The sequence below is a fragment of the Parasteatoda tepidariorum genome, chromosome 2, assembly GCF_982258835.1.
Source record: "Parasteatoda tepidariorum strain Cologne lab strain chromosome 2, Ptep-v5.0, whole genome shotgun sequence".
Taxonomy (NCBI): Eukaryota; Metazoa; Arthropoda; class Arachnida; order Araneae; family Theridiidae; genus Parasteatoda; species Parasteatoda tepidariorum.
In genome coordinates this window covers 86,096,232-86,120,798 of record NC_141756.1, presented here as the reverse complement: position 1 = coordinate 86,120,798, position 24,567 = coordinate 86,096,232, and the positions used below count along the sequence as shown (strand labels likewise).

Sequence of the window (24,567 nt, the reverse complement as noted above, 5' to 3'; positions counted from 1 at the left end):
TTAAAATAAATTAGTTTTTTTTTATTGGTTAATAAAAAAACACTTTATTTTGTATGCTTTATTTTATATACTTCATTATTTATAAAGTCGGGGAGCCGTCGAATTATTTAGGGTTCCGCACCTGCAAAAAATTGGGAACTGTTGTTTTAGAGAATTGCAAGCTGTTGTGCCAATATTGCTATAATTTCCGTAATAAGATAGGCAGAACAATATTGAATGGTAGACTATATTTAAAAGGTTTTGATATATCTATAACTACTTCTTGATCTACAAAAACAAGGTGTATGACATAAAAAAACTTAGAATTGACAGTTTTATTAAAAGTGCTGTAGTGAAATGTTACAAAATTCATAGATGAAAAATTACCTGCATGTGGGGTTCCATTTTACCATGATATGAAGTAAGAGCGGACACAATAGGAAATATGAGTGTGTGAATGTCAGTGCGGCTGAGTTTTGGTGGAGTATTTTTCAGAGAATCAGGAAAACCATAGTTTCGATCATTCACCTTAGATAAAATATAGAAGTAAAAATTACACAAAATGAAAAATATTACAATTAAGTAAAGTGAAGCACAAAGAAAGTATTAAAGACAATTAAAAATACTTCTCATTGGATAGGCTGATGAAGTTTAACTTACAATTTACAATTTTGATTCTCCACTTTAGAATAATAACAGTCCTGTTTTAATAAGTTTTTTAATAATGTTTTAATAAGTCCTGCTTTAATTTTTCTGTTTCCTTAGTGAAACTTTTTTAATTCAAATAAGTATTTAGGGAAATTCTACACATCAATATTTAATTTTAACAACCAAGTTGAGAGATTTTAACTTTTGCTTAGACATCTTTAAAAATTTATTTCACACAAGTTCTAAGAGAAAATAATGAACCACTATGCTCCTCCAGAATTTTGTGCATGAGTATTGTTGGCAGAGAGACAGTAGTAATTAAATAGAAATCTCTAAAAGTCCCCCTCAATATTTCAGTCAAGTGAAGAAAATTTTGATGAGTCATCATTGATTTAAGTTATTTAAAGTTAAAAAAAAAAGGGATAAAAATAATCTTTTTGCACTTATTTAACAGATATAAAACATTTTTTTTCTTATCTGTAAAATTTAGAGAAATATTGTGACTGTGAATTTTTATTTTGAACTCGTAAAAATTTCAAACATTGCAATGCTCATGATGTGGGTTTAAAATGAATGGCGTAAATTTGAATTCATTGATTTACATTGAATGCTTTCATTTCTAAATTCCAAAAAAGTTATTAATTATTTTAATTAATTTTATCAAAAAAATAATTCCATTAAAGTAACACAGAAGAGTTTTGATATTGACAACACAAACAATATAGAAGAAAAAAAAAACAAGATTATGCATTCCCCACAAAGATTATCTCTTTATTTCTTACAGACTCAATTTGCTCTAATTGATTAAGTCCATTGTGCACAGATTGAAGAAGGAAGAAATAAAATTATAGATTTTATTATTCTTTTCAGCTATATTATACTTCAAGTTGTAGCAAATTGACTCTTTCACAAAGTCTATAAACGTTATACAATACAAATATTTTATTTCATTTAATGGATTTTTTCATGTAGCTAACAATGTTTCTAACTCAAAATTACAGCTCATAGCAACTGTTTAATAACTAACTTGAAAATAATCATGTTTTTGCTATGCGATTATCTACAATTTGGACAACTCTTGAGTTACGGTTACAGATATCATTACTAATTCTTATTCCTGAATAATATATTAAATAACCCTGGAAATCTCTCATGTAACTATAATGCTCCATATGAATGGCTTATATGAATTACACAGCTTGCAAAGGAGAATCATACTTCAAAGATTGAAAGATACATAAACATTTACTTTTATGGTGGACTTATTTTATGGAATGGTACGATAATAAAATAAAAAAAAATTGTTCCTTTATTGCGTAGCAAAATTTAAAGTGTGACAAAACAAATTTTTATAAAGGAATAATAATTAAACTACTATAAATGAGTTAAATGCTATATATTGATAGTGTGGTGAATAGGATTTTGAATTATTCACTTTTTTATTTACTAGTGGGTGTTGTTAAAATATTTAAAGTTAATTTCCAAGTTGCTAGAATGCACACATTAATTAGAAGTCATCGTACATAAAAATCAAATTACACAAATGAAAAATACAATTGCACATTGACAAATATATTTACCATGACACATAAAGTTGAGCACAAAGAAGAAATACTGCAATTTCCACGAACAACAAGTGATTTATTTTTCAAAAAGTTAGGTAGCTCTGTTAGGACCATTTCTAAGATTCCCCAATCTTTTTCCTGAACACAAAAACACAATAGTTCATTTTCAAATTAATAAAAATGTATATAATTATAAAATACAAATGTAATTTACTTATAAAATATAATGTATGTTGAAAAAAAAGAATGCGAAAGCATATTTTCAAAACGCTTTTTAGGGCTCAAATCTAAAGATTTGAAGAGCAAGTATAATCTTGCTCACAAGATTATAATTAAAATCAGTACAATAATATGTTGTTGTTGTTGATTTACGTCGCACTAGAGCTGCACAATGGGCTATTGGCGACGGTCTGGGAAACATCCCGGAGGATGATCCGAAGACATGCCATCACAATTTTGATCCTCTGCGGAGAGGATGGCACCCCCGCTTCGGTAGCCCGACGACCTGCGCGTGAAGTCGAGCACTCTACGGTAGCACAGTTTAACGAGGATCAATACCGCACACCCTCGGTCCCTACGCAGACTGATCCAAGTGGTCACCCACCCGCACACTGACCGTAACCAGTGATGCTTGACTTCGGTGATCTGCTGGGAACCGTGTCTTAACGATCAGTCCACTGCGGGACACATAATATGTACGGGACAATAATATGTACTTTACATGTATGGTCAAAGTTAAACCTAGAAATGTATTAATCTCAAAACCACAGTTTAGTCTCAAAACCACAGTTTAGTCCAGACTCATCTTGTGAGGGTGGATTTTGGAACTTTCTACTCCCATTGAGGCTTGGCAGAATTAAGAATTTGTCTTTGTGCCATTTTTTTATCGTTTAAACATCGTTGACACCTCTACATGTTCTCTTGGTATCACTGTTTTGAATTTAGATGACTGCCCTGTGATATCTGCTGTCTTAAGTTGAATGACAAAATATTGGAGATCTGTGGTCTAATGGCCAAATATCTGGCATTTCATAAATAAAAATGTAGTTCTGTGTATGAAAACAAAACCAGGGTGGCTAAAAATGCTCAGTAAATGATTTCCTGACTTTACCAGACTGGTTTTATCAAGTTTCCCTTATTTTTCTAACCAGTAGTATAAATTTTGTTATTTATTTTTCAGTTATGCCTTATTCTTATGCACAAAATGTATTAAAAAACCTTATAATTATTATCGAAAGTGGACTTTTAAGTGCCTCATACTCAAATTGGCTCATTTCTTCTGACTTTTTAGGTAATTAAATTCCCTGACATTTCTCAAATTTTTGGAGATTGATAAAATTTCCAGACTCTTTCCTGCTCTGGGGGTACCTTGTAAAAAGTATGTGTTTGTTTAAAAAAATTTTTATTACAGTTATAAAGTCATATTCAAACTTACTTCTTTCAAGGAAGTTATGATAGCTAAATAAGCTTGCTCATAGTTTAAATAGAAGATTGACTGTGTTAATGAAGGAGAACTAGGTGCAGGGCTTAAGGGAGCAGCATCCTTTTGTTCAGTCTTTGTTTTGATATTTGATTCAGAACTGAAACAGATTACATAATTAGCATAAATAAAACCAATATCAAATAATAACTATTCATAATTATTTTCCAAATTTCAAGTTCAAATCAAAGTTGAAATACACAGTTTACATAAGTGGAAAGCAATAAACATGCTTAAAGAAAAATTCAAAATATTAAAAGTAAATAAATTATTCCTTACCCTGAATCACAAAGTACATAAACACTGAACTCAACTGATTCATTTTCTAAAACACCAATCTGTTTTTTTCGATTAGACCTAATATGCAGCAAAAATTCAAGAATCTGAAATGTAAGTGTTATTTATATTGAGTACTATTCTTAGCATGATGAATCGCAGCTACTGAGAGATAAAAGTTATTGACACTTTTTTTGTTATTTACACTTCTTTTCTTTTACACATCAGATTAATTTTTACAAAAGTAATTGTGTTTGCTTTATAATGAAAAAAGTAATAAATTAAAAAAATAGAGAAAGTAAAATTTTAACAATAAATATTATTGTATCTTTTAAATTTTAAAATTATAAAGCAAATTTCTTACATAAATATATATATTAAAAAAACAACATTTTGTTTGAATTGTTGATTTGTTTGTTTTATAGAAGGAATTTTTATAAATTCAAACTATTAAATGGTTCATAAAATTGCATGACTTAAAGAAGTTAAAACAAAAACACATGATTCAACACATTTGATTAAAATTCAAGAATATACAGACATAAATAAATGTACACTATGTCAAGAACAGAGCAAAATCACACTATTGCCATATTGTTTAGAAAACTTTGACTGAAAAATACATATAGAAAAATTATATGTATATAGAAAAATTATATGTATTTTTCAGCCAAAACATTCCAGAAATAATAAAAAACATCACACAAAATTATTTACACCAAAGATCATTTCAGAAGAAAAATAATTGTTTGAAAACTTATTTTAAGAAAAATAATAAAAAAGAGTCATTTATTAGGAAAAAAGTTTTTACAATAAAATAGATAGGAAACATTTCGTTTATCTTTACAAATCCAGTAAAAACCTGTTTACCTTAGCATTTCGTAAGTTGATCCCCAAGCATTAAATCGTAAGCATTAGATATTTTATAGGATTTTAAGATCATCTCATTAAGTTTAGAAATGCATTGATAAGCAATAATCCTAATATTTACTAATAGAAATGTACCTATGTTTGTACTTCTAATATGATAAAAAAGAATTTGAATTAATAAGTAAAGGCAAGATTTAAATTTAAAAATATTAGTACTGCATTTTAAGTAATTAAGTAAAACAAAAAAAAAGTTTGGGGAGCAGGGGTTGATTTAAACATATTCATACTTCATGTTCAAACCAAAAGCATCTTAATTATCAAAGCATGCATTAAAAATGCAAGATAAATACATTTTCAGGCATATTTTTGCACAATTTCATAATTAAAAATAAAAAATAAATTTGTTATTGAAGATATTAAAATATTAACACACATCTGTCAAGAAATATTTATACCGTCATAGAACAAATGTCGTCATTTTTTGATTGTCATTAATTTATGCACATGATGAATTTTCGGCAGTATGCTACTCGTGATTGATATTGAAATAGCAATTGTCATATTTTGTCACATTATCAGTCAAAGAATAAAAGTAATCAAGTAAGAAAGATAAAAAATTTAAAAAAAAGACTTACAAGTTTTCTAATCCTTATCACTTCATCAACGTAAGACAATTTTTCATAGTGCATTGTAATGTGATTGATAAATACAGTAAAAATTTCAGAACAATGGTTTGAAGGCACCATAAACAGTTGCTTCTGAAAATTTAAGAATAAATTTACAACATAGAATATATATATGTTTATAATAACAATCAGTTCAGTAAAGAAAATAAAGCCTTTTATCATAAATGCGCTAGTAATGAAAAATTTCAGATGTCTGCATTATCTAAGTGTGAAACGGAAAGAAAATTTAGAAATTTTTTCTTAAGAGATATTAGTTACTTAGTATCTTGGTATTCCGTTTTGGTTTCATGTTGCATATAGGCATATTAATATAATTACTTTTATTTAAATATGCAGTTACCTAGATTTTTGTAAAACTATTAACAGTTGCCTAAGTTTGTCTTAAATTGAACAAAATAATTTCTATTTGAACTCTTTAGATTCTAGAATAAATACCACTTTTAATTGTTTTAAAAAACAATTTAGAATAGGTCAATTAAAAGAAAAGATTGAAACAAATGTTTTTACTTAACGTTAAAACCAAACACACACCTTACTAATAATGTACTGCAAATCCAAGAAAAAAAGATAAGTTATTAATACTACAGAAACATAAAAAAAAATTTTTTTTGGGTATTCGGCAAAACACTGTGAAGTTACAAGAACACTAAAGAGGAACCCGACAATGGAAAGTCATTTTAATTGTTGGGTAAAGATGTCAGACAACTCGCCAAACCAAGAACTCTACGGCTGCAATATTAACTCTGACATGTCATTTCAAAAATTCCACACAATAGTTAATAGTAACTAGAGGCAGGAGTGATTGTGAGTCCAAGTCAAAATTCCGGAAAATTTCTTGAGTAAAAAAAAAAAAAAAAAAACAGTTTAAATGGAAAGAAAATTTAAACAAGGTTTTTTTCCTTTTTCTCAATCTTTCTTAGTTTACTAAATATATATATTTAAAATTTTACACCATACTTAGATCATTTACACATACCTATGATAACCTGGAGAAGTAAATGAAATTTATAAATATGTCTTTCTTTCTTTCTTGAGTTTATGATTATAACTATTTACTGATAAAAAATTAATATTAATCTTGAATATAAAGCTTATGAAGTACCTGGCTCTCCCTTACAAACAAATAAAATAAACTGTGTTTTTAAGTTCCACCTTTCAAAATTTGATTTCCGGAAACTTTTGTGATCAATGATTTTTTGAAACGTCAGGATCTTTGATCTCCGGAAGCTTCCGGATCACAGTTAGCGAAAAATCCAGAAATCCGGATTTTTTCCGGAGCACAATCAGCCCTGCTAGAGGACTAAGGCTCCAAAGAAGTCTCAAGCTTGACAAGGACAGAACCCTATTAAGCAGTTATGATGATGCACTCCAAATGATGCAATTCCAAATCACTATGCAAACTATTTCAGACAAGATATTTCCATTCCAATCCAAATGATACCACATTAGTTTAACATGGCATTCAGTTATCCAACAGCTCTTCCAGACCCTTGCCATAGGGTTCCAGAATAATTGACATATACCTAACTACGGGTCTCTTACAAAGAATATACAAGAGGGAAAAAACCAAACAACTGACAGTATTTAACCTACAACCTATTTTCATGATATTTTAGGTGACAGCTCTGCCCCCTTTCAAACCATAGGACGAGTACCAGAAACAGTATAAATAAAGATCCCAATGAAAACAAACATCAAACATTCAGAAGAGCCGCAATTTTGAGTTTGCTGATCGACGGTACGTTACAGACTCCACAATCAAAATTATCTTAAGAAATCACAACTCCTCTAAAATACCATATTCAATTATATTTTCTAAAAAAATACTAAAAGAAATCAAACAAACTATTTTCTTTTTCATTCCATGCATTTAACCCCAATGGATACAATCAACATCACAAAAAAAGGTTTTAATAACCAAATTCAGAAGATAACATCTGAAACTCAAACAAGTTCAAATAGAAGTTCATTCTATCTTTTAGTTTGACTTTCAAATTATAACTTCTAAATAAATTCCACATTCAAAATGCTTTTTTTGTTAAGAAAATTAACAAAGCTGAACATATAAAAATTAATCTGATAAAATATAACTACACATATTATAATATTGAAAGATTATGTTTTATATTTATCACTATGTTCAAAATTAATAATTCGTGTAAGTCTCTTTTGTACATTGTTAAATATAGTCAACTTTTCTTTGCTTCTATACATGTAGGATATCATTTTTTGAGATCTATAACCCAAGGTTGGTGTAGTGCTTTCAAATTGTTAACCATGTTGCTATATGTAAAAAGATTAAAAAGTTCAGTTAATATAAATATGAGAAAGTGGAAACATTTCTCCTTGTTTCTTTTTAGGTAAATAAAGGATCTAGTGGTAAAAATATTAATCAAAAACTTCAATTTGTAATGGAAAACACCATGTTGTCCGTGTATTACTTGTAACTTGAAATGGAAATTTATAAGATGTACGAATTGTAAAATTTATAATATGACTGCTACAGTTAGGCATCTATCGAATTAGATACAATGGAAATGATTCCAAAGCTCCTAAAAATAATAAATATTTTTTCAAGATTTTACTTGCATTTATTTTTCTTTTCCTTAAAAAATTATTTTAAAAAATAAAAAAATACTACTCTATTAAAAAATAATGATATCATGTGGAAACTTCAAACAGGATTATTGAAAAATATGGCAGCCAAGAAAATGCTTACAATTTTTAAAATGAAGCGATTGGGAGAATACTCCACAGTCTACATGTTACAGTTACCCAATGTAACATATGTTCTTAATTTTAGCATAAAATCTTTCAAAATGTTTTTAAATTTAATATCAGAGCACAATATTAACTTTAGTCTATCATTAAGAAGTAAATTAATTTACATAAAAATATTAATAAAAACCACCTTGAAAACACGAATAAGCCCTTCTACAGCAGCTGTGACATCAGAATAAGGTTTACCATCTACTTCACTTCCAGAAGAGATAGATTCATCCTTCAAATCCTCAAACATCCTCTTCATAATCTTTACATGAAAAATATAATAATATATCATATTAAATAAATATTTAGTAATACTGCATAGTAAAGTTAAACATGTCAAACCAAATATTCCCACATAAATAATAAAATATTTACTGTCAATATTGATTATACAACAATATTAAAGGAGTGCTGTGAATGTGGGATACGAACAAAATAGATATTTTTTTAAAGTTGCATGGTTTACGGAGCACCTCATTACTAGAAGAGAATACTATCACAAAGTCTAATAAAGTTTCATAGTGTATATTTTGAGAATTATATAATGATTTCCCTCAAAATAATTATACAAGTTTTAAAACGAAAGCTTTTAATTTATGCAGTTCATTGATTTATTGTCTGTTATTGATAGTTTATCTATTTGGTTTGCCTAAGTATGTTTATGTTCATAAAAAATATCATAAATTTTTCATGAAAATAAAAATAATATAGAGAAATAAATAAAGATACATTTAAATATATAATAGTAATTTATTAAATGTCTGCTAGTTCAGCAAAATAAAAAATGAAGCATAAAGAATATCTTTTGACCTAGCAATAAGATTTTCTGGTACTAAAATGCAACCTTATTGCACACCTTAATTAGAAGGTAAAGCTAATATAAACTTTAAAAATTAAAAAAAAACTCTAAATTTTTTTTGATGAAATTAAATTTTGCAACAGTTTTGCTAGCTAAAAATATACTGATCCAATACTAATTTTGATAAAAAAAAAAAAACCTTTAAGTCAGCAATGTAGGTGCATATTCAAACTCAATTCATGTAATAATCATAATTTCTAAAAAAAAATTTTTTTTGAAAAATTACAGCATTTTATAACTTTAAAAAAAATATGTCTTAAAAATTCTAATTAGTTTAATTTATAAATGAATATATATGTAAGAAAACTAAAATATAACATATTTGTGAAAAAGTAAACTAAAATTACCTTTTCAATTATACTAATCACTTCAACAAACCAACTACTTGTGCAGGACTCTGCTATTTCAATTAGAAGGGACACAACAGCTTTTCTAACATTTACATCAGCTATGGAATCAGCATGAACCATATTTTGAAATATAGTTTGGTCCATCACATCATCCTAAAATATTATTTAACACGTTAATAATAACACAAATGTAGTTACATATGAATAATAATAATAGTATAACATATAAATTTTATCACATTTAAAGAAAAATTGCAGAAACTTTATTTTGATATTTCAAATGTTAAACAAAGTGTAAGAAATATTTTCTGCAATTTTGTAAATCTGATAAAAATAGTTTTTAAATTTTGCAAAATTAACAGATTGTAGTGATAAAATATTTAGTTATCGAAGAAATGTCTTATATAACGAAAAATTTGAAAAAGAATAAAAAAAAGCATAACTTATACAGAGTGTTCTATAATGATTGCTCTTAACATATATTTTGAGAACCGTAGGCAAAAATGCAGATAAAACCTTGGGGTATATCTTGGGGGTCACAAATTAATATTAAATGGTGAAAAAGACAAAAACTGTTTCAGAAAAACAAATCCCTATAAATGAAAGTGGATGAGAATTTGAAAGCTGATCATAAGAAACACCTTAAGGATCTGACAGGCTACGGGTTTTGATGTATTGTACACTTATCTTTTCCAATAGTGATTAGTTAGGTTTCTAAAACGTTTTCTTTTAAATTGCACCAAAATATTAATTTGAAACCTCCAATTCGGATACTATTTTATCCCAATTTAACAGGAACTCTAAACACATACATATTGCAGTAGTTTTCAAAGCTGGACTGCACAAAAATAGTGGACGCTAAAAAACTTTTTTTATCTTAGGCTAGATCTAGAGGATGATCACAATAAAGATGGATTTTATAACCGATGTTGGACAACCGACCCAATTTTAGGTTTATAATTACTAATGCTCAACTCAGTAGTCTTGTAATTTTGAACTCAATCCAGAAGACAAGGGAACTACTGGATCAAGTATTGGGAGAAATTTGCCTTCGTGGAGGACTTTTTGAAGGAGCTAAGTAGCATTTGCATTACACAGAGAGGAAAGCCTCCTTGACGGCGAGAACCCATCCCCACGAGAACCTCCCACGGTTAGCTTCATGGCAAGGGGACTCTAACCCATGATCAGTCTACCATTTAAGATATTTTACTTCAGCGCTGTGGTCGGTGTGTGCCAGGTGCAGAATTAGTATCAACCAGCCCTCACTGGGATTCAAACCTGGTTAACCTCATTGGAAGGCGAATGTTCTATCCCATGAGCCACCATGGCTTTAATAAAGATAGATTGATTATGATGCAAGAAATCTTTATAGTTTATAAATTGAAAATTTGAAAATATTAACCAAAAATAAACTACTGAACCTTCTTACGGCCCACCCCAGGTTGCTGAGTTATTGAAGAAAAAAGATCATTTAATACCAAACACTCTGTATAATAATTTTTTTCCCACTTTCCTTTCAATAGAATATAATTTTTTCCACTTTGAAGAATTTTTTTAATACAATGAATGTTTTTGAGCAATAAGTGTTTGAAAAATTGTGTTTATTTTCTTTATTAAGTGTAACCTATTTTTTTTAAAATAAAATTAAGCTTATTGTGATACTTTTTGTGTAACAAATAATTCCCATGCTTTTTGGAGGGCTTTATTTTTAAGAGATTCTGAATTATAACTTATTTGAGCATATTTCTCATAAAAATTTAATTGCATATTTAATTTATAATGTTAGGTAACAGTTTAAAAAAAATTTTGACAAAAAAAAAAAAAACATCAAATTTTTTATTTTTGACTTATTTTGAAAGGGAAAAAATGAAAAAAATCAGTTTACATAATTAACTGTAATTATTAAACTGATTAAAGAGAAAACTGATGCTAAGTTAATGATACATTTTGAAATTTTCGCGCTTGACCCAAATTTCAGATTTACTATTGCAGCTGTAACAAGTCACTTCTAAAGTTTTTAGGAAAGTTTAGAAGAATAAGATTTTAATAAACTAAATAAGTTTATTTTCTGACCAGGGAAAAGCTTTCACATTATCAATTTTTGGATACTTTGGCTTAAGGGTTGAGAAAAATAGTTTGGCCACAATTTTTCATTTTTATTTAGTGTTTTATTTTATATTTTAGAAGTAGGAATGTCAGAATAATGTCTGGAATTTAAATTTCTTTGAAACATCAAGAAATTCAGAATTTCACAATTTTGCATGATATAATACTATTTTAGCAAACATTTAAATTATTTCTTAAATATTTTGTGTAGTAAAAGCAAATCATCACACATAAATGTAACATATCTGTTAAAGATTGGAAGATACTTACTTCCCAGATGTAAAGATTTTTCTCACGAATTTCATGTATTCTTTCGAGGACCTTCAACTGAATACTATGGCGCTTTTCATTTCTATTTCAATAGAAATAAATATTTTAGAAGAATAAAAAAATGTTGTATAAAATTTGAAATAATAAATTAATAAACCCATCATTTTTCTGCTAAATGTTAAATTCTATAGAATAACAGATATTTTATTATATTAATTAATATATTCTATTTCTATGCAAATTTGAACATTTACACTGAACAGGAAACTAATGAAAGTACTCATTAGTAATAATATGTACTAAAAATATAAGTGTAACCTATATTTTCAATGAAAATATTGCAAAATGGAAGAAGAAAAAACTATTTAATAAAATATATCAGTTGCTTCTAGTCACATTTTTTGAAATTATTAAGGGCTAAATTAAAATTCAAAGATAAACATAAACCAATTTGGATGCCTAAGAATATACAAAATTAATCTTTTCTATTTAAATTTAATATGCCTATTATACTACTTCAAAGGGAAGAATTAAATTCTGTTAAAAATCTTCCATCACAACTGAAATATAAAATTTTTGTGAAGCATCCTCCTATATTTATAAAATATTAAATATCAGACAATAGAGAAAGAAATCAGAAAAAATTTCTTAGTTTTCAAATAATATTTTTTAATTTAATTATAGTTTTTATTATGGAGCAAAGCTCTCTACTTCATACTTTCCTTTGTTTGCTTCATAAATAAAATTTACCACATTATATAAGGTATTATACATTCTTAAGCTTGTAAAGCAACATCTAAGTTCATTGAGCTTTATGTCTAATTCTATTAATTTAAATTAACATAACTTCAATTGACAAACAGTAATTGAGCAGGATTGAATATAATTTATTATCGGGCACTAATCAGAGACCAATCTTAGTTTCTGATACAAGGGTGGCAGGTCTTGACGCAAGTTATTGATAAGATGCTCTTCCTGAATAAAATCAAAATGCATCATGTAAACTTCTGATATATGAAACTAAATCTTTATCTCCACATATTTTTCATAATCTCAGACTTAGATTTGCTTTCTGTTTTCAAGTAGAAAGTACTAACATTATAAAAAATATTAGATAATAAATATTTATTCACCACACAAAGAATAACTTTTCTATACTAATATCTTCAAATTAGATAAAAAAACATATTTGAACAATATACGTGCGTCAATTTTGTTAAAAATAAATGCAATAGTTGATTTGCAATACCAAATAAAAAAAATTTAAGCTGACTAATTATAGAAGGAAACTTAAAAACTTACTTGAAATAACTGTCCAGAAGTTTATTAATAGATGATATAAAATTTGGCTTAAATGGAGATATAGACTCTGAAATATGCAGTATTAGTCTAATCACAGATTGTTCCTGTAATAATAAAAAATGGCATTTACCTTTTAAAAGCATTTTGTGCATTTTAATATTGGTAAATTTATTAATATTTCATAATATTTTGACAAAAAGGTGGTTATTAAATAGTTATCACCAATTAAAAAAATTTTTATTCGTCTTAACACAATTTAAAATGGGTAAACTCAATATTTTAACAAAAAAAGGTAATTTTTAAAGAAATAATTATGTAATAACAATTTTAAAAGCTTGCATTCATTGTTTTAAATCATTTTTAACACAGTAAACTTAATATTTTGAGAAAAAAGAGAAAATTATAGATACAATTATCTATGGCAGTAATTCTTAATTTTTTACAGCCACAGAATCCTAAACGATCGAACTTCTTTCAGACTTTTAAAAAACGTTCATTAGCAGGTGTAAATATGTAACCGAAAAAAAAATCAAATTAATTCAGAAATATTTAATGGGAATTAAATTTATTTATTGCTTCATTAATAAGTCTTGAAATTAGGTTTCATGTTAACAGTTGAATTCACAAGTCTGCAGAGGCTAAATTTTTTGCTGTACAAGTTAAGTCTAGTAGGCTTTGCCATTTAAGTTGAAATTGAATAAAATAAGCTGAATTATAATTTCTCAAAACAAACTGTAATAAATTGTAACACAAAATTAATTCTTTATTCTTAAATTTTGTCATTTTATTTTGAATTTCAAAGTTCAATAAGTATTACTCATGCAATAATTTGTAAATGCTCATCATTTAGCAATTTATTCAATGTATTGTTATTGGAAATTTTTTTTTTAATTTTATTTCAATTTCATATGAATAATTTCATAAAAATTATTAGCATTAAATAAATATTGGATTACTGATTGGATACAAACCCATTCTTTAAAATTTTATAATAGTCATTGAACAGCCGACCCAATTTTGGGTTTACGACTACTAATGATCAACTCCGTAGCTTCGTAATTTTGAACCAATCTAGAAGACAAGGAAACTCATGGATCAGTACTCCCAGAGGTATGATTTGTTATAAGAATATGGAGGACTTTGTGACTCGACAGATTTAACGTGCATCAGTCACCATTTACTATATGGGGAGACTTCAGCCGACGGGGATCGAATGCACGACCTCTCTGATATGCGCTTGGTACCCTACCAACCAGACTATCCCGGCCCTATACAAACCCATTTCAGCTTTCAAAAAGTCATTGATAAAAAAAGGCTTAACTCACAGAACCCCAGAGACAGAGTTCCGTGGAACACCATTTGGGAACCGCTGATTAATAGTAATTATAAAAACTACATTTGAACATGAGCAAACGTAAATATTACAAATATAATTATATCATTCTAAGTGTTTTGTAATCTAAGTGCTTTTGTTGTCTAAGTGAAAAATACATATACATTACGTATAATAAATGTACAATGGGGGGGAATTAGAAATATTTACTACTTGTCTAATTAGCATCGTTTTTAAAATAAACTACATACACTTCTAGTATCAGTACATGTCTCAATAATTCTGTACAGATTATCAGCATAAATCTCAGGACACTTCTCTTCAACAAGAGTGATAAATTCATGAACTGCTTTACCTAAGCTGGACATCTGTGGAGTTTTAGTCTGAAGCTATAAACGAAAAAGGAAAATAAACAAAAATACTGATTTATCATGGATAATTTAGAAGTGAGAAAAAAAAATCTTCACTTACCTGTGGATACTCAAGGACTTTCAACAAAATATTAAATATTATATTCCAAGAAATACTTCTTAATTCATCACTTTGCTGTCCTACTAAACGTTGCAGACATAAAATAGTTTCATATGCAATAATACTACTTCTAGCGTCCAACACCTGAAACATAATTAATATAATTAAATTAAATAATTGTAAATTTTTATTAACACCCACCAACAAAAGCTTGTGACTAACACTTGAAAAAAATTAACCCCGGGACTGATAACTTAATTTTTTCATATAGTATATTATACAATATAATAATTGGGCATTATTTTACATGAGTAAATAAAATTTACCCTTCATGCAGCCAACAATTAAAATTTAGTTACTAAGTATATCGCTCTTTTATAACATTTAAATTATTTTGTTTTTTTTTATGCATATTGATGATGTTTGTTTTTTTACATGTACAGTAGGGAACAGATTATCCAGAACGATCGGGACCATCACTATTCCGGATAACTGATTTTTCCAGTTTTCTGAATTGCTACAAAAAGCCGTTTTTATTATTGTTAAACCCAACTAAAAAAAGAAATATTTGGAAATAATCTTGAAAAAACAAAGTAATACACTAATGATTATTTCTAAAATTATGGTAAGGTAAACATCTTTCAAAAAAGAAAGAAAAATCCTAAAATCTTATGAGGAAAAAAAAATTTAAAAGAAAAAAAATGGCGGGAAAATTTATCGAATTTCGTTCCGGTTTACTGATTTCCGAATAACGGGTTCTGTACTGTACTTAATGAATATTTTTTAAAGTTGAAAGAATTTAAGGAAAAATTGAAAATTTTTCATTAATGCAATAAAAGATTTTATTTTAACCTTCTGAACATTAGTCTTTGATTTTTTCAGAACTTTACGCAGGTGGCAGCTAAACCTCTGAGCAATTTTTCTCAGTCAAACTAATTGGAGGGATAAATTTTTTTTAAAGGAACAAAATTTTCTAACATTGTCGCCAACGTGCAAATATGAAAACTTTTGAAATGAGCAATACCAAAGCAATTCCTATGTAGAAGTCATGATAAACTCTTTATTATCGTAATTGCATTTTTTGACAGTGTCATTTAAATATATTTTGGTTAGGTATTAAAGTTTTTATTAGATTACTTAAATTTCATTAATTCTCAATAAATTACCCCCATCTCTATTTAGATATTTTAAATTTTTTTTTAAACAATGAATGAGTGTACCACTAGTTGATATTACATAATTCATAATGGTCGTAACCAATATGATTTGATTTTTTAAAATTAAATAACATAAAGCATAATATATTCAAACTTATCAGGAATAACTTTGAATAAACTGTTTCATAGTTCATTGAATTGAAAAACAGCTTTTAAAATTTGACTTTTTCAATCTAATAAAAAAAAAGTAAATTTTTTAATATTAATAGTAACCACAGAGGATAGCTTTACAAATTTACAATGTTAAAATTAAAAAAAAATATTGAATATAGTTTTTTCTTAAATAAGTAATTAAAATTTCTTACAAAATTAACTAACTTTTGCAAAAAGGATTACATGTCTTAGTTTGTACGGCTTAGCTATTGAAACATATATGAAACATTTTCCTTTTTCCCCCATCAAGAATTCAAATTGAACTATTCTCGAATTCTTTTAGTAGCTAATTTAATATTAGTGTTAAAAAAATAACACACTACATTATGTGAACATGTTATTATAAAAGCAAATTAGATAAAAGGAATTAGGATTCTTAGTCAAAAAATTAAACTAATTACTTTAAGAAAGGAAGGCAAAATTGCATCTGGAGGATGTCTTAAAGAAGAAACACTATTTGTGCCCCATAGAGACATGCCAATAAAGAAAACTGCACCACGGACAAGTTTAGCAGGTTGAGACCTACAGAAATGGATGATAAAAATGAAATATCAAAAATATATAGACTTGTAATAGACTTTAAAAAAAAAAGAACATTAATTACTTTTCTTGGAGAATGAAGCAGAGAATATAAACACACGAATGGCCAACATTAGTACCTAGGAGATTCCTCATTTGCTAGAAAATATAATTAAATTAATATCAATAAATACTAAGGATGACTTAGTAAAAAAAAATGATTACTAGAAAAAATATACTTTCCAAGAAAAAATATGCATAACTAGAAAATATAAATTAATAGCAATAAATACAAAGGATGACAGTAAAAAAATAATTACTAGAAAAATACATTTTATTCGAAAAAATATATTTCACTCGAAAATATAACTAAATTAATATTAATTAATAATAAGAATGACTTAGTAAAAAAAGTGAATTACCAGAAAAAATATACTTCACTAGAACGTATAATTAAATTAATAGCAATAAATATCATAGATGCCTAGGTAAAGTGGAGATATGAAGATGCCCCACCTCTATTATTTTGATCTAAGCTAAACTAAATCAGTTCTCTCTGTACATTAAAATTTTGTACAGAAGCTTGGATTTAAACTTTTGGAGGTTATTTCCATGAGATATAAACTATAAATGCAATTTAAATATAGTGTAATTTGTATTTTTTTAGTTTGCAAATCATCGCAAAATAAATGTAGCATAGTTGAATGTAAATATTAAAACTGTTAGAGATGAGTTTAGGCTCTGTTTTTAGAGTTTTAGCCTAAAGACTTTTGTAATAAGGGTGGGCTGAAGATTAGATTTTTAAAAGAATATTATTTACAAAATTAGAAGTCACTAATCAATCTTTGGATGATGAAATAAATAAGATAGTCAATAAACAATTTCTAACACCATTTCTAAAAGGGAAAAATAAAATTAATAGCTTAAGAAAATCTGAACCTGAAGACTAATCTTAACTTTAACAGGCCTGGAAAATAATAGTCTCTTATATCTCTTAACTCATCTTTAATTGCAGTTACAGACTCCTAGCGGTTAGTTTAAAAAAACTTGAATTTATTTTTAAAAAATATAAAAAAATTAATTCAAAAAATATTCATAGTTTATAGTCCCTTACAACAGTTAGCAGAATATTTACCGAAGCGATATCAAGTGTAAATTTAATGGAGCTGTTTATAAACAAGAGTATGGAATGTTTCACAAAGAAAATATAACTGAACCTTAGCAATAATGCTTAAAAATATTTTTAAAAAAGATAAGTATTAAAGATTAAATTTTAAAATTGGGAATTTTTTGATTGAGTATAAAAATTTAACCAGCTATTTACAGTGATTTTTTTAACAATAAGTTTTGTCAAATTCATCATGTCCAATGATAAATTTTTTAAAAACTTCTTAAATTTAAAAAACCTAAATGTGAAATTTAAGAGAAAATAAAAGCTTGAACAAGCAATATTTGTTGATGAGACTTAGTTAATTGCGTAGCACATCCTTGAATGCTTATAAAATTTTAAGATAAAAATTAAATAAAACGAATCTTAAAAATGCTTTAATGTAACTTATTCAAATTAAAATAAAACACATAAAATTTAAAATAGAGAATTGTAGAATTAAATTTGAGAAAGGTTACACATTTACATGTTGCCTAATGGAAAAATAAAAGGGAGGAGAGAAACTTTAAAATCAAACTGACATCAAGATATTATATTTAAGTTGTTAATAAAGATTAAATCTTAAAAGAAACAACAGTTTAAATTAAAGGAATTAAATTATACCTTCCAACTACATTGAGAAAACCTTTCAATATTTACAGTAAGGCACAGAGTACAGATGAAAGTTTTCAAAACTGTTTGTGGCAAATGACTATATAGTAATAGAGCATCTAAAATATTGAGACATTCCTGAAATAAAAAGATCAAAAAACTGAATAAAAAAAGGTCATAGTTAGCGTTGCAAGTTTGTGGCGGTTAGAATTTCCACAATTCTCAAGCTTTTCCAAAAATTTGCAAAGGTTTCAAAATGCCCTGATTTGTGCGAAAATTGTTTAAAATTTGAAATCAAGAGCAACATTTTGGTGTAGAATTTTGAAAGATGGTTGGTGCTTTCTGAGTGTATATTTTATAGCATATGCAATTGCGCCAAAATTTTGCGAGCTTTTAAAAATTTTATGCGATTTTTTTTTTCTTTTTTAAGGAATAAACTTGCAACCCTACTCATAATGATACTAACAAGTTAAAATGGTATTATTAAATACTCAATATAAATGATGTAATGTGGAATATTTCAGAGAAATAAAAAAGAATTTTTATACTTAAAGATAGTTTATAGTTTTTGCAGTTTTTAAAAAGCAAATTTAAATAAACATCATTAACATGAAAAAGTTGACCTATTTTATACCAAATATAATCTGTATAGTAAGATTACTAATTATGTATCCAGAACTGGCAACAAAGAATTTTAATATTTGAGTTAGTAAGCTTACAGAAAATTTCTATGCCCACCCACCACTACACATAAATAATTAAAAAATATATATGTAATGGTATTAAGTCTCCTACTAGGACCGGGCCATTTATTCATGTGAAATCTAATATTAATTTAAACATTTTGTTTTCTGCAGTATTCTTATCATACAGAATATCGTGCTGATTTAAATACATAAAAATAGAAATTTGATGTTAAATCATTGTAAGAACTTATTTAAAGCTCAGCTAATGAATACTAGAATCAATTCATCTCTGAGCAGTGACAATACTACTTCTTACTGAGTGGCACAGTTTCGGTGACAAAACCTCCTCCTACATTACTAGATTAATTGACATTTTATCCTGTGTTGTCCTTATCTCCAGAAAGTTTGTCATAAAAAAATAACTCAACAACTTGAAACACATAACATACATGAATACATAAAAGAGAGCAAACAATTTTTAGATCTAAACATATTTTTAGATAGAACTTTAATGTATACTGACTTGAATGTCATCTTCATTTTTTGTTTCAGCACTGTGTGTTAAAATATTTCTGCGGGAAAAAATTAATTAATTCAACAAAAGTTACAAATATTTTTTTTTCACATGTCAGTAATAATAAATGAACTTACTGAACAAATCCTAAAATTATATCATCATCTATGTAAGCAGCATTATATTTTATAACATTTGTGACTAAATTTAAAAACTCTGCAGCTTTTACAGTAGATAAGATGCTAGGAAACCAATAGAGAAGGAAAGCACCTAAAATTTAAAATAAACAAATTTAAAAAAAAAAAAAACACAGGCATAAAATATTTGACAATCTTTTATATTAACTTATTATGCAAATTACTTGAAATAAATTATGTTTTTTAAAAAGAGAAGTCTAGATATAAATATGCAGAATACATGATTAATCAGTGCTGTGTAAAAACTGATATTATTAATTAGCGCAGGACAATATTGTAAGTTTTGAAATCATCTTTCAAAAAACATACTTTTTTTTTGTAGCTAGATTTAGATTTTTGCCCATCAAAATATGAAGAAAAGAAAGAAAAAAACATTACAGACAATTACAAAATTAGTTTACTTATCAAAAAAAAAAAAAAACTTCTGTTTCAAGGTATAAAAATTTTCACATAATTTTATACTATGTATTTTTAAATGACAAAATCCAAAGTTGAAACCAGAACAATAACTTTAAGCAATAAAATTTTTTATAAATCGTATTTTTAAACCTTTTTTTTACAACTATCCCAGTTATTCCATTGAATTTTTGAATTTCGTCCTTTAAAATCACAGCTTAAATTGATACAAAATTTGTGTATCTTACATTTATTATAGATTTTTTTATTTTTAATTTGCGTTGTAGAGTTCTATGCTAAATTTTTATTCACATAAATAGTCCTGGAGTTATCGCAAATTATGCAAAAAGTGAAATGAGCGGAATGTAACATTTAACTTCGGGAGTGGCAGTATAAATTTTTTAAAAACTGATTAAAACTATTTAAAAGTATCCTTTTGTGTCTGATTTTGCAACTTATATATCCCCTGCACAAATTATTGATCATATTTAGATCACTCCTTAAACTACTATGGTACCTTTTTAGTATATGAAAAACAATTCTTTAGAGCAAATTGTAAAGAAGTTCTGTTTACGTAGGACATTATTTAATGACCAAATATTACACTGTTTTGAACAGAGCACCTATGTTTAAAAGGATTTTAAACATTGATAATGATTTAGATTGTCTTAGAGTATAAATATATCATTTGCAACAGTGCAATAAATAAAAACCTGAAAATAGTTCATAAAATACTATTTCTACAAATTTTTGTAGCAAAAATAACTACCTCTTGCTCGGTATGCGGAAAATTTTTTAAAGTTCATGAATAATTTTTTACAACTTATATAAGTTTAAAGCATATTTCATTTTCATTAAAATATTTAATTAGTAACTTTTTGAAAATTAAAATAGCAAAATTCTTTGAAACGATGCAGTTTAAAACTTTGTTTTGTTAGAAAAAAATTACATGAAATAATTTAATTATTTAATTAAAGGGTTATTATTCCGTACAATTAGAATTCTTAGGAAATATTATCATAATAAGTGTGTTCTTGTTTTTTCAAAAATAAGATTTGCATTCGAACTTTTAATTCAAATCAATTATTTTTGTAAGAGAGAGAAAGGCAAGTCCCTTTTATATTTATTTTAAGATGAAATTTAGTAGACATTTAATTTAAATAAAGCATATGTCCTATTGCAATATCTTGAATAAATTGAAAACAGCAACTATTTTTTTAATCGACTTGATACTTTCTTTTTTTTGTAAAATTTGTTACTTAAACAATCACAAAATATTATAAAGTGATAACGTAATTAATCGGAAATTTTTTTTTCATTAACATCTAATTCCACCTTTTTTCTAAAATAAAATATTTACCAATTTCTTCCTCAAAATAGCTAATGAATTTCCCATTATCTGTCAGAGCTTTCAACACATCAAACCTGAAAATAAGATATTTGTTTACAAGTCTAATTTGAACAAAGTGTTAAACAGTAAAATATTATTCCTAAATAAAGAAATCAAAAATGATACCATGATAATTACATAACTTTTAAACTTTTCAAGGATGATTTTTCCCAGTGGTAGTAAAATGGAATTTAAATTGCAATTTTAGGCAGTAACATAAGCTATATTTTGAAAGAGCTTTTGAGGACTACCACGAGAGTATTACACATTAATAAATATGCTTAATTTGTTTAAAAATAGTGGTGGTCAAAAAGATTATAAATTAAGTTTATAAATGCAAGGAATATATAGAAAGCTTACATTTTACTACCACTTTAAATATTGAAATAAACTTTTACGCCAAATAAGTAAATGTTGGCAGGTATGAAATTAATTAAAAATATTAGAAGTTGGAAAATTTCAATACCATATTTAATAAATTGAAGTTCAGAAAAAATATCAAGAAAAGATATTATTCAATCAAAAAGATATTAGTTATGAATTACTGTTATTTAGTACTCAGTCTAAATTTTGAAATTTGATTAATGGTAATTGAGAGAATAAAATATTTTTCAGCAATTTCATCAAACATTCATTCAAAATTGTTATCAAGCAAATAATTGAAATTGAAATGAAACATTGAATAATTGAAATGGAAATATCAAATAAATAATTGATTCATGAAATATGCTATCAAACCAATTGTAAGTTGATTTGTTTTATCTCAAAATAAAACAAATAAATTTATAATTTCAACAAATAAATGTTTTCTCGTTATTTGTATCCTCTTTTCATAGCTGGCATGAACAGAAATTTAAAAAAAATATTAAATAATTAGGGAAAAAATAAAAATTCACAAAAAAATCCTTTTGAAATGACTATATTTGCTAAGCTAAACTATAAAAATCACCTGGAACAAAGATCTTCCTCAACATTATGATTCACAATCATGCGATACAAATAAGATCTCACAATATCCAGCTGATCCATCTGTAAATAAAAGTGGTTTAAAGTAAAACAGTTACAGACTGAATTTAAATTTCTGACAATGCATAAATGATTTATTTTCTGAATACAGAATTCTCCTCTGAATGAATTATGTTTTCTCAGTAGATTTTAATACTAGATCTTTAAAATAAGAAATGACAGCAATTAGGATAAGAGTTAGATTGGTTGGAACACAGGACAAAAGTTAAATATGTATCTTAATGTTACAAAAAAAAGTTTCATATAAATATGTATATATAAGACCATTTACTGCAATTTTAGAAGTAAGTACACTTTTGGAAAATATCTATAACTTAAAATTATAGTTTTTAAGGTGCAAACTTTTAAAATGTATCATTAAAAGTTAAAACAAGTTTCCATAAAAAAATTTAAAAAAAATAATGATATAAATTGGAAAAAGTCCTAACTTGAATGTGTGTGCATAACTTGAATGCAATGTATAGAACACTATTTAATAAATGGAAATTCCAAGAAAATATTTGTGCTCAAAAAATAAACCCTTTACAGAGCAAATTAGTGAAAGTACATAAAAATATTTAAAAGAAATGTATCAAAATATATAATCGTTTTTTTTTAAAAAACTAAATTTTTTCTGTTTTTGTTAGAAAAGTTATAATTTGAATGTTAAGAGTTTGATAATATAAGAAATTAGAGATAGGGGAAAGGAAAGATAAGATTGACAAAAAAAAATTATTAATAATAATAATTAAATGCTACTGTTCCAACCATTTTTTTAAAATCTGAAAGGAAAAACAAAAAATTTATAATGAAGGTAAGCATTTACCAAACCCTGCACAACTTTAACTGGATTAGTATAAAAAAACCAACTCACCAAACTTTTGGTTATTTTTTATAGAAACATTATCTTTTGATTACTCAAAAATTAAAAACGTTCTTTTCAAATTGAAAAGCAAAGTAAATAAATAAATGTTTCAAACTTCTAATATATTGGAGACTTTGGAAGTACGGTAATACTTTAAAAAGTTGGTGCAGGGGACTTCTCATAACGATCCTTTATGTACCATGCATGTATGTTATGTACTAGGATGTTTCAACATAAATGATAGACAATGCAACAAAGTACAGTTTTTAAGTAAATTAAATAAACTTGTTCTTTTATACCATTAAACTTTCCTTTTCAAAGATTCTGGAATAATACTCTCTTTTCAACTTAAATTTTTGACAAAAATATTTTTTGTTTATAATCTGAGATGACACAAGTTAAAATAGCTCCATTAGATTGATGTATTGAAATTATATTACAATCAAGGATTCTATTATCAAATCTTCCTTCGTAAGTACAAAACACTACAGGATAAGTTATATTCAAAAAACTATAAGGAAAAAAGAATGCTTAGTTTGTGTTAATTGGAAAAGATTAGAGACAGTCAAAAACATGTATACAGTTGATAATAAATACAGTTGATAATACTAAAAACAGTTGATAATAATAATAAAAAAAAGAAACATTGTGTTATTTATTACAATTATTTAATATTCCTTTCTAAGAGTTATACCTGGCCACATATGAGAGCACTATAAAACTGCAACACTATTTGTCTCGTTTCAGATGAACTTTGAAGGTCTAATAAATCTTTGATGTTATAGCAAATTGCTTCAACGGCATACTATGGAGAAAAAAATAATTTCCAAAAAATAAACATTCACATTTCAAGTAAAAACAAAAATGGTAAGAATTAAAGTAATATCAAATATTTCACAATA

At 26.5% G+C, this 24,567-nt stretch overlaps 1 protein-coding gene across 3 annotated transcripts in view; it reads right to left on the bottom strand.

The window, feature by feature from the left end:
• The window catches only part of gig (TSC complex subunit tuberin), a 58,876-nt gene that overhangs the window by 29,545 nt on the left and 4,764 nt on the right, over positions 1–24,567 (bottom strand). For all 3 annotated transcript variants that reach the window (XM_043054983.2, XM_043054982.3, XM_043054984.3), the window contains exons 4-22: positions 24,360–24,470; positions 22,745–22,824; positions 21,766–21,830; positions 19,950–20,082; positions 19,822–19,870; positions 18,625–18,750; positions 16,939–17,012; positions 16,736–16,856; positions 14,965–15,108; positions 14,745–14,882; positions 13,161–13,264; positions 11,859–11,940; positions 9,480–9,635; positions 8,416–8,535; positions 5,454–5,576; positions 3,952–4,055; positions 3,628–3,772; positions 2,208–2,330; positions 367–507 (exon numbers count right to left, since the gene is read on the bottom strand). In XM_043054983.2, the coding sequence (XP_042910917.2) occupies positions 367–507; positions 2,208–2,330; positions 3,628–3,772; positions 3,952–4,055; positions 5,454–5,576; positions 8,416–8,535; positions 9,480–9,635; positions 11,859–11,940; positions 13,161–13,264; positions 14,745–14,882; positions 14,965–15,108; positions 16,736–16,856; positions 16,939–17,012; positions 18,625–18,750; positions 19,822–19,870; positions 19,950–20,082; positions 21,766–21,830; positions 22,745–22,824; positions 24,360–24,470 (2,139 nt within the window). The remainder of the gene's footprint in view (positions 1–366; positions 508–2,207; positions 2,331–3,627; positions 3,773–3,951; positions 4,056–5,453; positions 5,577–8,415; positions 8,536–9,479; positions 9,636–11,858; positions 11,941–13,160; positions 13,265–14,744; positions 14,883–14,964; positions 15,109–16,735; positions 16,857–16,938; positions 17,013–18,624; positions 18,751–19,821; positions 19,871–19,949; positions 20,083–21,765; positions 21,831–22,744; positions 22,825–24,359; positions 24,471–24,567) is intronic.